Genomic DNA, 14,188 nt, shown 5'->3' on the forward strand with positions numbered 1-14,188 from the left:
CAGCCACTTGCTGAACATGACTAATGCCTTGGGGTCCAGTCCCTGCCACCCGCTGAGCATGCGCGTTGCCTTGAGTTTCGGTCTCAGTGCTTGCAGGGTTCCAGCCCCACCCACACACAAACACCAGGGCTTTCTGAGCGTGAGCCGCATCATTTAGATTCCAGTTCTTGCTAAACACAAGCTAGAGTCCTAGCTTTCAACCCCACTGCTTAGAATCCCCAATTTCCATCCCAGCACAACATACACCTCTGCTCTGCCCCTCCCAGCAAAAAGAAGTTCCATCCTTTGGTCAAACTGAATCTGGAAAAACCATATCCTTGCTCACTCAGCCTCGCTCTTATTCCAAACAGACCTCAAGAAGACCAAAGATTCCCTCAGGTGTGATACCCAAGCATACTCTGGCTCACAGACCAAGACTCCCACACCAGACAGACAGCCTGGGGCTTCAGACAGGGAGACCTGGTGGTCTGAGGCTATCAACTTCAAGATCCCTGAAAGGCTAGGTCGTGCTACCTTCCTTAAGGCCAGGAAGGGTGTGTCGCTACTGGGATCTGTCTATTCTTCTTTTTTTTTTTTCCTCTCCCCCTTGAGGGCACAGTCCCTGGAAAGAGGAGGAAGGCTCGGTGAGAGCCTACTTACTTCTCTAGTTATTTTTGAACCGTTTCCGGCCCCCTCCCCAAGACTCTAGAGTCTAGCAGTTTCCAGGAAGTTCCCGTCACACAAAGTGGTATATCAGGGGGAGGGATAGAGCTCCTCTGCCATAGTCTCAAGCCATGCCTCCTAAGGCTTGTGTCAGATTTAGGCCCAGGGAACCCAAAATAGATAAGAGGAAGGAGGCTCAGAGTTCAACACCCGGTCCGTGGGAACCGAGAGTCGGGTAGGGTGAGAAAGCCGCATCTTGGCCCCACCTCCAGCTCCAAGTGGTTGATGCCACCCTCAGGCCTTATTAGACCCAGGTTTCCTGGAACCCTTAAAATTACAGGCACCTGCAACAATCAGCACAGGCAGGGAAAGTTTCTGCATTGCTCCCCGCCTGCCCCCTTATCAAAGGTCCCCTCGTTTCTGCTCTTCCCTGTCGCGCTGGGCACCTAATTCCAGTTATTCGGGACTATCCAACCTTGCCTCAGTTTCCCCATCTAGTGGTAAAGCTTGGGGTCGCTACTTCTGAATGTAAATGGCGAAGAATGTGGAGGACATTGGGGTCTTAAGGAGATGGCACGTATAGCGAGGTCGGGCCGGGTTCTTGCCCACACCCCAAGCTAAGATCGCCGCGTATCCCCTCCCCCGCCCAGCATCTAATCCTCCCAGATAACGGGACCTCCAGGGGAGGAGCATGCGCCATAAGTCCCTGTCCATCGCTCAGGAAGGGAGTAAGCTTGAAGATTCCCCGAAAAGAGACACGGGGGACAACCTGGGCTAGGGCCAAGCGCTCCGGCTGACCCAGCGCGGGATGCAGAGGCCTGAGGACGCGGACAGAAGGGCCTTAGTCCTGCCTGCAGCCACGAGCGTTTTAAGGCTCTCAGATGTCGCCCTTCCTCAAAACCCCCTCCTTCCCAAGTCAGCACAGGCGACCTACAGCCAGAAGCTACTCCTACCATAGACTGCGTCCTTACGATCGCCCTCCATGGCCGCAACCGAGGGGAACTGAGTCCGAAGCCAACACGACCCCAACCCAAGCGGGCGGGAGACACCGCGCGCTGCAGGCCCCGCCCTGCCCCGCCTGACCCCGCCCTCAGCGCGCACGCCTGTGGCAGCCCCGCGCCTCGGGGGCGTGGCCAGGGAGGGGCGTTGGGGGGCAGCCACCTTCTGGTTTCCAGTCCGCTGTCTCTGCGGACTCCTCTCTGTAAACAATTTGTGTGTAGCATCTGCTTGTCAGTCATTTTCATTGTTGTTGTTGTTTTGTTTTGTTTTTGTGTTTTTGTTTTTGTTTTTTAAGACAGGGCTTCTCTGTACTGCCCTGGATAGTACTGGAACTCACTCTGTAGACAAGGCTGGCCTGAACTCCAGAGATCCGTCTGCCTCTGCCTCGCGAGTGCTGGGAATAAACATGTGCTTAACCACCATCCGGAAAGTCATTCTTTGTCCGGGTACCGAGCACTGACTGTGAGCTAGCAGATGGAGAAAACGTTGTCATGTGTTCATTTATCCGACTGGCAAGAATTTGAGCGTTTGAACAAAAATCAGAAGGAAATAAAAGAGGAGGAGCAGAATGTTCCTGGCGGCCAGGCACAGAGGTTTACGACTTTAGTCTTCCAATCCCAGCACTGGGGAGACAGAAACTTGAGGGTTTCCTTTAGTTCTCTGCCAACCAGGTAGGGCTACATAGTGAGACTTTGTCTCAAAAACAAAAACGGGGCTGGAGAGATGGCTCAGCGGTTAAGAGCGGTTAACTGCTCTTCTAGAGGTCCTGAGTTCAATTCCCAGCAACCACATGGTGGCTCACAACCTTCTGTTGTGTCTGAAGAGAGCAATAGTGTACTCATATACATAAAATAAATAAATCTTTAAGGCAGGGCTGGAGAGATGGTTTCTTGGTTTCTTGGCTAAAAGCACTGGCTGCTCTCAGGACCCACATCAGGAGCTCACACACCACCTGTAACTCCAGCATCCAGAGGATCTCTCATCCACACGTGTTGCACTCAGATACACACAGATAGATAAACATAAAAGAAAGAAAATAGTCAAGTGGCTCAAAGATGAAATTCCAACCATGTTTATTCCGGAATGGTCTCATCAGCCTTGACCCTGGAGAAGCCATGGGAAGTCTTAGTGCCAGGCTTGATTATTACTGTACATAATAATCATTAAAACATACAGCCATGCACATACACAGACACAGACACACAGACGAAGATAAATCACTCTTGAAGGTTGCTTTTTAAATTTTTATTGCTTTTATTTTATGGGTCAGAGTGTTTGGCTACATGTATGCATGTACCCCATGCTCATACAAAGGCCAGAAGAGAGGGATGGATTTCCTGGAATTGAAGTTACAAGCAATTGTGGACCATTATGTGGGTGCTGAGACTTGAACTCAGATCCTCTACAAAAACAGCAAATGTTCTTAATTGGTGAGCTAGCTATCTGTCTTAGATCGTTACTCTTGTTATGATGAAACACCAAAAGCAACTCAAGGAGGAAAGGAAGGGTTGATTTCACTCAGAGTTCCATGTATCAGTCCATCATCAACTGCAGTGACCGTGGGAACCTGGAGGCAGGAGCTGATGCAGAGGCCATGGCGGGTACTGCCTTGTGACCCACGGCTGCCTCAGCCCTTCCAGATCAATTACTAAGAAACTACCCTACAGCCCATCTTACGGAGACATATTCTAAGCTGAAATTCCCTCCTCTCTGATGGCTGTAGCTTATGTCAAGCGGTAAAACTAGTCATTACACTCACTCTCCAATACAAAATAAATCATTTTTTAAAGTTTTTTTTATTGTGGTTGTTGTTACTAGTATTTATTTATTTTTGGTTTTTCAAAAATAATTTTTTTTCTCTACATAGAGTTTCTCTATGTAGCTTTGTCTGTCCTGAAGCTCAAAGTGATAGCCCTGCCTCTGCCTCCTGTGTGCTGGGATTAAAGGACTGTGCCACCAGCACCCAGCATTTTTTTTTTTTTTTTTTTTTTTTTTTTTTTTTTGAGGCTGAGCCTGCCTGGGGTCCTAGCTGTCCTGACAGTTGCTATGTAGACCATACTGGGAGAGATACTCCTGCCTCTACCTCAGAATGCTGGGCTTAAAGGTGTATGACACCATGTCCAACCTTAAAAGGAAGTTTTGAAAATAACTTCAAGGGGCTGAAGAGATTGCTCAGTGGTTAAGAGCACTGTCTGCTCAGCTAGAGGTCCTGAGTGAGTTCAATTCCAAGGAACCACATTGTGGCTCATAACCATCTATAACTGGATTGAATCATCTCTTCTTATGTGTCTGAAGACAGTCACAGAGTACTCATATATATACAATATATAAATCTTTGAAAAAAAGCAGAAAGCTGCAAGTGCAGAGAGCACCTGTCGTGAGAGAGGTGGATGATCAAAGAGTTGTGGGTCTGAAGCCAGCATGGGCAACAGGCTGCCTCAGCCTAAAAGAGGAGAGAGCTGGGTGTGGTTGCACACTTGGGAGGCAAAGGCAGGATGTTCTGTGTGAGTTCAAAGCTAGCCTGTTTTACATAGTGAGTTCCAGGACAGCCATAGCTATGTAGAGAGACCCTGTCTCAAAATATCATAAAAGAAAAAAATTAAAACAAAAAATAAAAAACAATAAAAAGAAAAAAGAGGCTGGGCGGTGGTGGCGCACGCCTTTAATCCCAGCACTTGGGAGGCAGAGGCAGTCGGATTTCTGAGTTCGAGGCCAGCCTGGTCTACCGAGTGAGTTCCAGGACAGCCAAGGCTATACAGAGAAACCCTGTCTCGAAAAAACCAAAAAAAAAAAAAAAAAAAAAAAGAAAGAAAGAAAAAAGAAAAAAGAAAAAAGAAAAAAGAAAGGAAGGAAAAAGAAGAAGAGAGAAAAGGTGTGTGTGTGTGTGTGTGTGTGTGTGTGTGTGTGTGTGTGTGTGAAGCCCACTGTTACAGAATCCACCTGTAAATACAGGTCTGTGTCCCTGGAGCTCACTGGCCAGTCTGACTGAACTGGAGAGCTCCAGATTCACTGAGAAACCTTGTCTAAGAAAATAAAGTGGAGGGGCTGGAGAGATGACTCCGCTGTGAAGAACACTGGTTGCTCTCACAGAGGACCCAAATCCGGTTCACAGCCACCACATGGCAGCTTGCAATTGTCCATGACTCAGCCCCAGGGAACTCTGACATGCTCTTCTACCTTCCCGGGCACCGCACATACAAGTGGCTTAATCACAAAGGTACACAAAAACCACTCACATATGTGCAAATAAACCTAAAAATCTAAAAACAAACATTACAAAGGTGGAGAGCAACACAGGAGGACACTGCCTTCCAGCCTCTACACACACACACACACACACACACACACAACTAACACGGAAGCAATCAGTGACAGTGACGTCCCTTGGGTAATACATAGTAAAGTTTCAATGGGAAACCACTTCACATATTCAAAACTAAACAGTGCAGTCTGAGACAAGAAGAGTGATTTCCAGGAAGCATGAGCTACATAGTGAGGCTTTTGTTTTGTTTTGTTTTGTTTTGTTTTGTTTTGAGATAGGGTTTTTTCTGTGGCTCTAGCTATCCTGGACCAGGCTGCTCTTGAAGTCATAGATCTGCCTACCTCTGCCTTGAGATTGCTGTAATTAAGAGTGCTGGAATGTGCCACCACTGTCTAGCTGTGAGGCTCATTAAAAAAAAATTATAGCCAGGTTGTCTTAGTTCAGGTTTCCATTGCTGTGAAGAGACACCATGATCAAGGCAACTCTTATAAAGGAAGACATTTAAGACAGAGGTTCAAGTCCATTATCATCATGGTGGGAGCATGACAGCATGGTGTTAGAGGAGCCTAGAGTTCTACATCCTGATCCAAAGGCAGCCAGGAGAGGACTAGCTACCGCACTGGGCAGAGCCTGACCATAGGAGGTGTTAAACCCACCTACACAGTGACACTTCCTCTAACAAGGCCACACTTACTAAGACAAAGCCAAGAACCCTAATAACGCCGCTTCCCGTGGGCCAAGCATATTCAAACCACCACACAGGCTTAGTGACACACACCGATCAACCCAGCAGTAGTTCAAGGATAGCCTTAGCTACACAGGAGTTTGAGGCCAGCCTGGGGTACATGAGACTCTGTCTCAATAAACAAAACTTTTCTTTGGTCAGTGGAAGGTTTGAAATATTGACAGACACGATCTAAAATAAGTTCTAGGAGAACAATGATTAGGGCTGGAGAGATGGCTCAGTGGTTAAGAATACTGACTGCTCTTCCAGAGGTCCTGAGTTCAATTCCCCAGCAACCACATGGTAGCTCACAACCATCTGTAATGGGATCTGCTGCCCTCTTCTGGCACACAGGCATATGTGTGCAGACAGAACACTATTATGTATAATAAATAAATAAATCTTGAGGAAAATAATGATTAATATTCAATGAAAGCTACATCACCAGCTGCCTTTTCAGATGACAGTGCACTCAGGTGGCAGGAAACTGAGCTGTGGTTCATTGTGTGGGGACAGAACTTCTGCCTCTTTTTAGTACAGATCACATTTAAGAGCGGAGAGTGGGAGCCAGCAAGATGGCTCAGCAGGTGAAAGCAGTTGCCGCATGAAGTATGACAACTTAAATTCCATCTCCAGGACTGGCAGGGTGAAAGGAAAGAGTAAACTGCCAGCTGTCACCTGACAGCCACACACACACATGCTGGCACACACATCAGAGAAGAGCTGTGTGGTGGTGGTACACGCCTTTACTCCCAGCACTCCAGAGATAGAGACAAATAGATCTCTGAGTTCGAGGCCAGCCTGGTCTACAGAGTGAGTTCCAGGATAACTCCCCTCCCCCCCCCCCCAAAAAAAAAAGTAAAAGAAACAGTTAAAATGGAAAATGCTTAAAATAGAGGTAGGGAAGAGGGTGTGGTTCTGTGGTAGAGCATTTGGCTTTACCATGTGTAAGGCTAGGTCCATCCAGGCTACCAAAAAGAAAGACGGAGAGAAAAGGAAGAGAGGAAAGCAGTGGAGTCCTAAGAGTGTCTGGTAGTCTGTCTAGTCGGGAGCTCTGTGGGCCATGGAAGGCAGCAGAGAAGAGCCTGGCCTGGCGCACAGGACTTCTGGGCTATCCTTGGCTATGTGTATGGCTGATTTCAGGAGAGCCTGGGCCATATAGAACAATCTCCATAGTTGAAATAGTTTCTAGAGAGACGGCTCCAGATGGAGCACGTGCTCTTGCAGATGGTTCCACCTCAGATCCCTGAACCCATGTTGGGCAACTCACAACCTCCCGTGGATCCAACGCCCTCCTCTTCTGGACTCTGAGGTCGCTGAACTCAAAGGGATAAACACATATACACATAAAATTATAATAAAATAAATAGTATTTTGAAGTTAAAGAAACTTTGAGTATACACTACTTTGCAGGGTGTGGGTGGGAAGGAGGGAAAGGAGAGAGGGAGAGGGGAAGAGGGAGGGGGAGAGAGAGACAGAGACAGAGTCTGAACAGAGGAATTTATTTTAGGCATATTTAAGTAAATCCCGAGTGGATGAAAACTTTCCTGGTGATGATTAACTCAGTTCTGTGTGCACAATAAAGCTTGAAACGTGACTACATTTTTGTAACTTTTGAAACTTTTTGTAAAATACCCATGACATCTGGCTGGCAGGTAGATCTCTGAGTTTGAGGCCAGCCTGGTCTACAAAGCAAGTTCCAGGACAGCCAGGGCTACACAGAGAAACCCTGTCTCGAAAAAAAGAAAAGTACATAAATAAATGGCTTCTATAGATTGACTACAGGTGACAGCCTTCATAAAGATGGGTTTTATAATTGACGAGTTCTTGATATTGGCCTGGGGGAGGGTCCAGTGTGGTTTTGGAGAGGTCACACAGGTAGTGCAAAGGTCACATCTTCTCCAGGCCTGCTGTGCTGATAACAAGTCATGAAGCCCTTGTGTCCCTTTCTGTGAAGGAATAACAGTTGTTTAACACTGCAGTTGTTCATCTGTGAGCACAAGGATCTCCACGTGTCCTACATGCCCACTTATTTTAAAAGGGAAATTTATGTCTGTAATAGAGGCCAAGGTTGAACGGGTCACTGCATGGCTAGTCTATTAGACAAGATAGTTATAAGAATAGCTCACAGAGCTGGGCGGTGGTGGTGCACGCCTTTAATCCCAGCACTTGGGAGGCAGAGGCAGGCAGATTTCTGAGTTCGAGGCCAGCCTGGTCTACAGAGTGAGTTTCAGAACAGCCAGGACTACACAGAGAAACCCTGTCTCGAAAAAAACAAAAAATAGCTAACAGACCGACCAAGGAATGAGGAAGCCATCTTAACCATGATGGCCATTCGAAGGTCATTTGAGGGAGTTTTGCTTATCTCTTTATGCAGACAGATCTCTTTCACTTCACCATCAGTGGTATGAGAGAAATCTGACACGTTAAAGCAACACACGCCAGGAAATCATTGGCCACCAGGATTGTTCCTGAGCCACAGATAATCTACAGCAGCAGCTCCATTTTGTAAAACTGTGGTTCTCGGTTGCCTTTCTGGTTTGTCTAATGATTTCGCTGTGATATCAGTAGCTGTACTAATCATACAGGCCGGTTTTGAAACCTCTCTTTGTATTCCAGCCGTCATTTCTGGCACTGGTAATATAAAAGCCGAAAACCAACCCTTAGCAAAACAACATCCTATGTCTTCCACCGTAGGCGGCCTTTCGTTTTTCCTTTTATTTTTTTGAAGACTGGGTCTCCCTGTGTAGCCCTGGCTGAACTCACTCTAGATCAGGCTGGCCTTGAACTTGCAAAGATCCAACTGCCTCAGTCTTCCAAATGCTAGGACTAAAGGTGTGCGCTTTTGATCCTCCCTGATGAAAGGCGTCTATTTAGACTTTGCTTTGGCAAGCTGGGAATTAACATGTAATGTCGTCTATAATGTAACAGCATCGCTTCTGGGTCAGTGAATCACGCCCTTGTCTCCATCAGCCTTTAGCTTAGGTTTTCTACTAGAATGTTTCCTCCTGGTAGGGTTTCCTTTATCTTCAGAGTCTTCCTTTGTCTTGTGGTCTCCAGGATGCTGTCCTGGTTGGATGCGTTGCAGCAGGAGCCATCTGGGACTTAGTTCATTTTCTGGAAAGATAAAAGCATAGCCTTACCCTTCATTGGTTTCTAGATCTTTCTATTTAACATGTACTTTATTTAGACGGTGCCTCTTTAAGGGCATCAGAAGGAACGTTATTGTTTGTAGTGAAAATATTTATTAGTATGGGTTAGACCTCTGTGCCTCCCACACTACTCCTGCAGAGGACCCAAGTTCGGTTCCCAGCACCCAAATAAGCTGGATCCCAAGGGCCTAAATCCAAGGTTTCTTCCTGGCCTCCCCAGGCTCACACACACACTTGGCATGCATACAGATAAACAAATAGTGTCTTTTTAGAGTGGAAGGGCCTGGAAGTGGTGCTAATATTATTTTTTAATCTTATGTGTGTGTGCATTTGTCTGCATGTGTGCACCTTGTATCCTGTGTATTCCTCCTGCCCATGGAAGCCAGAAGAGGGCATTGTTCCCCTGGAACTGGGATTACAGGTGGTTGTGTTGTGGGTGCTGGGAATTGAGCCTGGGTCCTCTGGAAGAGCCTTGACTTCTGAGCCATGTGTCCAGTCATAAAAGCTGAGTTTTTAATAGAGCTGACTCAGAGTCAGGAGAAATAACAAATTTTTAAATGAAGTCTTTATAACAACTCTCCAGTGTGGAGAAAGTACTCAGAGAGGTTAAGCAATTTCCGCACTGCCACACGGTAAGCAGGAGGAACAAAGACTTGAACGGCAGGAAGTGGGACCGAGAAGCCCACACCCTCTCTGTACTGCCAGACTCCTGGTGAATATTTTTTGAGCAAATTACATTTAGTAGTTCGGTCCCATATGGCACTGAGGGAGGGGACAGATGAGGAGGAACTGAGCTTGGGAAGACATCACATGTGTGCATACACTTGTACATAAAAGACAGGAACAAGTAATGGTTTTCAGAGAGATAGGAAACCCGGTAGTACAGATGCAAACAAGGCGTTGTAAAAAGATTTATTTTATTTTTGTTGAGAGTACAACTTTTTTAAAGACATTTTTCTTTATTTATTTTATGTGTATGAATACACTGTCAGAAAACACACCAGAAGAGGGCATCAGATTGTATCACAGATGATTGTGAGCCACCATGTGGTTGCTGGGAATTGAACTCAGGACCTTTGGAAGAGCAGGCAGTGCTCTTTCCTGCTGAGCCATCTCTCCAGCCTCAAGAGTACAACTTTAATCCCAGCACTCAGCAGAGAGAGGTAAGCAGATCTCTGTAAGTTCAAGGCTACCCTAGTCTATATAATGAATTTCAGGATAGCCAGAGTTATAAAGAAAATCCTGTCTTTTTTTTTCTATTTTTTCAAAACTTATTTAATGCATATAAGTACACCACCATTGCTCTCTTCAGACACACAGAAGAGGGTATCAGACCACATTACAGATGGTTGTGAGCCACCATGTGGATGCTGGGAATTGAACTCAAGACCTCTGGAAGAGCAGTTGGTGCTCTTGACCACTGAGCCATCTCTCCAGAGTCGAAAGACTCTGTCTTAAAACAGTAACAAGTACTTTGGGGCAGCGTTTAGAACAGCTTCTTGCACTGATTTTTGAGTCTCTACCTGAAACTTGAACTCACCAGTTTAGCTATACTGGCTGTCCAGATATCCAGGAATCCACCATGTCTCTACTGTCTGTCTTTTTCTGTGGGTGCTAGGGATCCAAACCCAGGCTCTCAGGCTCACACAGATAGCACTCCGTCCACCACGTGTTCTCCTCATTCCTTTATGGTAAAAGTCTTAAAATAGGGGTGAGGTGGGGCCCAATCAGTAAAGAGAGGAACTTGCAGCCAAACCTGATGGCCAGAGTTTGATTCCTGAGCCCCACGAGTTGGAAGGAGAGGACCAAGTCTCTCAAGTTGCTCTCTGACCTCCACTGCTGAGCCCTGGCACAGGTGGTGCCCCAACACTCTCTCCCCTCCCCCACACACTAAATAAGTAAATAAATGAAAAAAGGTAAATGCTTTAAAATAGATACTAAAATACACGGTACAAGCATACATAGCCTGGCAGGTTGTCTTCCCAACCTCCAGGAGGTAGAAACAGGGAATCAGCAAGCAGTTCAAGGCCAGACTGGGGTGTATGAGCACCCCATCTCAAAAACATTAACAAGCAGGGTGGTGGTGGAGCACACACCTTTTTTTTTTTTTTTTTTTTTTTTTTTGGTTTTTCGAGACAGGGTTTCTCTGTGTTACCCTGGCTGTCCTGGAACTCACTCTGTAGACCAGGCTGGCCTCGAACTCAGAACTCTGCCTCTGCCTCCCAAGTGCTAGGAGGAGCACCTTTAATCCCAGCACTTAGGACGCAGAAGCAGGTGGATCTCTAAATTCAAGGCCAGCCTGGTCTACTGAGTAAGAAGCCAAGGCTACACAGAGAAAACTTGACTCAAAACAAAACAAATAAACAAACACCAAGGTTACAAGCCAGTTGTGAAGGTGCCGGCGGGCACAGGAAAACCCAGAAGAGGGTTCTGTCCTGGGCACAAAGTGGGAAGTGAGAGGGATCTCTCCACAGAGAAAGAATGACAGGAAGAAAGTAAATTTGGTGAGAGTTTTGCAATGAGGGGTCAGGGCCAGGAAGAGGAGGGAGATCACAAAGCCTAGGGCCCTTTGGAGTGAAACCCTGGGTGTTAGGTCAGCAGGAATTCGATGGCTGGGTTGGGAGCCATAGGTGAGAGGGAGGTTGGGCCGTGACCACTGAGTTAGACAGATTTCTTTAGAGGGAGGAGAAGGAAGGAGGCCGTTAAAGTAGAAGCTGAAGTGGGGAACAGGGGAGGAGGAGGACAAGATATTTAGGACAAACTGGGACAAAGCCACCACCTCTGGGGGATGGTGGTGGCTGCCGAGCCAGAGTGGGCCGGGCTAAACCAGACTGGGCTTGGCTGGCTGAGACAAGACAGTGCTAGTCTGTTCTCTGCCTCCACCTTGGTCTCTTGGTCTCATGAATATTTTAGCTAAATAGGCCTTGAGTTTCAGATTCCAGGGTGCTGGGCCCAGGCTTCTTGGTTGCATTTACCATGTGAATGCATCTCAGGTCTCAGGAGAGTGTTGCTGGATTTGTGCTCTACACATTCAAGTCTGGAGGCCTGAGGACGACTCCAGACACACTCCCTCCTCAGGAGCCAGCCACCTTTCTTTAAAATTAAATTTGATTTCTTTTTTGTGTATGTGTGCAAGAGTTTGAGGACCACCTACAGGAGTCGTTTCTCTTCCATTGGTCCTGAGGGACCTGGAGAGTAGGTCGGGGTGCTGAAGCAAGAACCTTTGAGCAGTTTCACTGGCCCCTCCACCTTATTTTGAGTTCTGTTTTGTTTTTAGTCAAGGTGACAGTATGCAGGCCTGGCTGACCTGGCACTGGCTGTGGCGATCTGCCTGTTTCTATCTGGAGAATGCTGGGGTTAAAAGCTTGTGCTGCCCGCCTGGCTCCACAGGCTCTTCACCTTGTGTTTTGAGACATGTGTGTGAACTCAAGCTTGTGTTTGCGTGTGCGTAATTGTGTATGTATGTCACAGTGTCCTTGCAAGCAGGGGAGTCCCAGGGATCTGCCTATCCCACTCCCAAAGGGTGAGCCCAGGCTGCCCTGAGTCTGCTGATGCTTAGGAGGGACCCCTCTCCTATGAGCCTATCAGTGGAGCCAAGCTCAAAGCTTAGGGCTGGAGCTCACTTGGTAGATCATGGGTCTACCATGCAAGAGCGCCTGGGTTCTAGCTCCAGCACCACACAAACTGGGGATGATAGAGCATCCCTGTGATTCCCTCAGCACTCCTACCACTCGGCAGGAGGATAACGATTTCCAGGCTGTCTGGGACTATATAATAACAATAATAACAACCAGACAAACAAAACTATTGGATAACTTTACCTGTTAGAGCCAAACTTCAGGCTCCCCATCTTGCCAAGCGAAGATAACAGCAGCTCCCTGGTTCCCTCAAAGGGTTATCCAGGGCTATATATGAAAGCCTGGGCTAAATGGGTCTTTTAAAAAGGGCGTAGTGTGGTTGGTTATCTGTAGCATTTCTTCTAGGAAGCCCAAGCCAAGATGGTGCAACTACTAGGCAGGGTTAGATGGAAGAGTTGGGAATTTAAGGTTAGCCTGTGCTATACTTGGAGGTCCTAGACTAAAACATTAAGGGCTGGGAGTGTAACCAGGCACAGTGCTTGCCTGGCACCGGCAAAGGTGGGCATTCCATCCCCTAGAACCGGAAAAACAACCAGAACAAGAGAATAGTGGGTTGATAACCCAGCTGTGTGGCCCTGAGACTGACTGACTGTGCTGGGCTTCCTCCAGGATGGTGACTGATAAATTCTTCATACAGGCAGGTCCCCTGCCTCTGCTTAAGGACAATTCCCGTGGGCAGATTCTCAAAGCTGCATCTGGATTCCAGGTCTGATAAAAGTCGGAGGCGGCACCGATGCCCAAACGTGCTCTGTCGCCCCCTGGCGGACACGCAGAAAACGTTTCTTCCACAGCGGAGCGCCTTGCAGCTGGCTAGGGTGAGGTTTGTTATATATTTTTCCACCACCCTCCTCAAAACGGTATCCTAGCAATGGGAAAGTAAAGACAGAATGATCTTGAGTTTAAGCGTAGCCTGGGCTATTAAGAAATGAATGAAATTAGAAAACAACAAAGTCAGGCATGGTGGCTCGTGACAGTAATCACAGAGCTTGTAAGGCTGAAACAAAACAAAACAAAAAACAATAAACAAAACCAACCAAACAAAAAACAACACAGGCCAAGCGTGGTGGCGCCTTTCAATCCCAGTACTCGAGAGGCAGACACAGGTGGACTCAAAGTCAGCCTGGTCTACGGAGTGAGCGAGTTCAAGGACAGCTACGGCTACACAGAGAACCCTTGTTTTGAAACAAACAAACAAACAAACAGTTAACAACAACAATAATAACAGAAAGTAGTAAAATGTGTAGTGTGAGAAGGATTAACATTACTTCTCATCTAGTGGTGGGCACATAGTCCCACATAGAAACAGGTTGAGACTGGTATGTGTGGGTGACAGAACAAGCTACATAGACACACAAACAGACGGACGCCCTGGTGGGTGGATACCTGTAGGTATGGGTGGGTTAATAGGTTGCTGTGAATGTGTATATGTATGTGGGAAGGGGTGATGTATGGATGGACAGGTGAGTGGAGGCGGAGTGCGGATGCATACCTGGGTAGGAGGATGAGAAGGTGAATGAATAGACGTACGTATAAACGGTGGGCGACTGGGGCGGCGGGTGAGTAGAAGGATCAATGAATAAATGTCCTGGGGTCTCACTATCCACCCAGGCATTCCTGATCCCCGCAAAGACACTTGACACCGGGCAGCAGTCGCATTTCACGTTCTGCCGTTTCCAGCTCCTGTAGCAGCCTTGGCATTTGCTGCCGACCGACCGTGCCGCTCACCTGGCGGGCCTCCCCTTTAAGACGCATTCACCTGGCGGCCTCCCCT

General features: G+C 47.3%; 1 protein-coding gene and 1 long non-coding RNA gene across 3 annotated transcripts in view; both read right to left on the reverse strand.

Annotated features, from left to right (window-relative positions):
- The window catches only part of Slc44a2 (solute carrier family 44 member 2 (CTL2 blood group)), a 33,442-nt gene extending 31,716 nt beyond the window's left edge, over window positions 1–1,726 (reverse strand). The window contains exon 1 of one of the 2 annotated variants that reach the window (XM_034510104.2): window positions 1,596–1,726. In XM_034510104.2, the coding sequence (XP_034365995.1) occupies window positions 1,596–1,626 (31 nt within the window). In that variant the 5' untranslated portion in view covers window positions 1,627–1,726. The remainder of the gene's footprint in view (window positions 1–1,595) is intronic. The other variant, XM_034510106.2, reaches the window with a different exon arrangement.
- A 7,953-nt stretch (window positions 1,727–9,679) lies between these two features.
- LOC143443402 (uncharacterized) lies at window positions 9,680–14,139 on the reverse strand. Its single transcript, XR_013112359.1, has 2 exons — window positions 13,907–14,139; window positions 9,680–13,279 (listed from the first exon to the last, which is right to left on the reverse strand). It is a non-coding gene; the product is annotated as an uncharacterized LOC143443402 (long non-coding RNA).
- Window positions 14,140–14,188: the final 49 nt, after the last annotated feature.

Source organism: Arvicanthis niloticus, chromosome 8, assembly GCF_011762505.2.
Source record: "Arvicanthis niloticus isolate mArvNil1 chromosome 8, mArvNil1.pat.X, whole genome shotgun sequence".
In the NCBI taxonomy this organism is placed as follows: Eukaryota; Metazoa; Chordata; class Mammalia; order Rodentia; family Muridae; genus Arvicanthis; species Arvicanthis niloticus.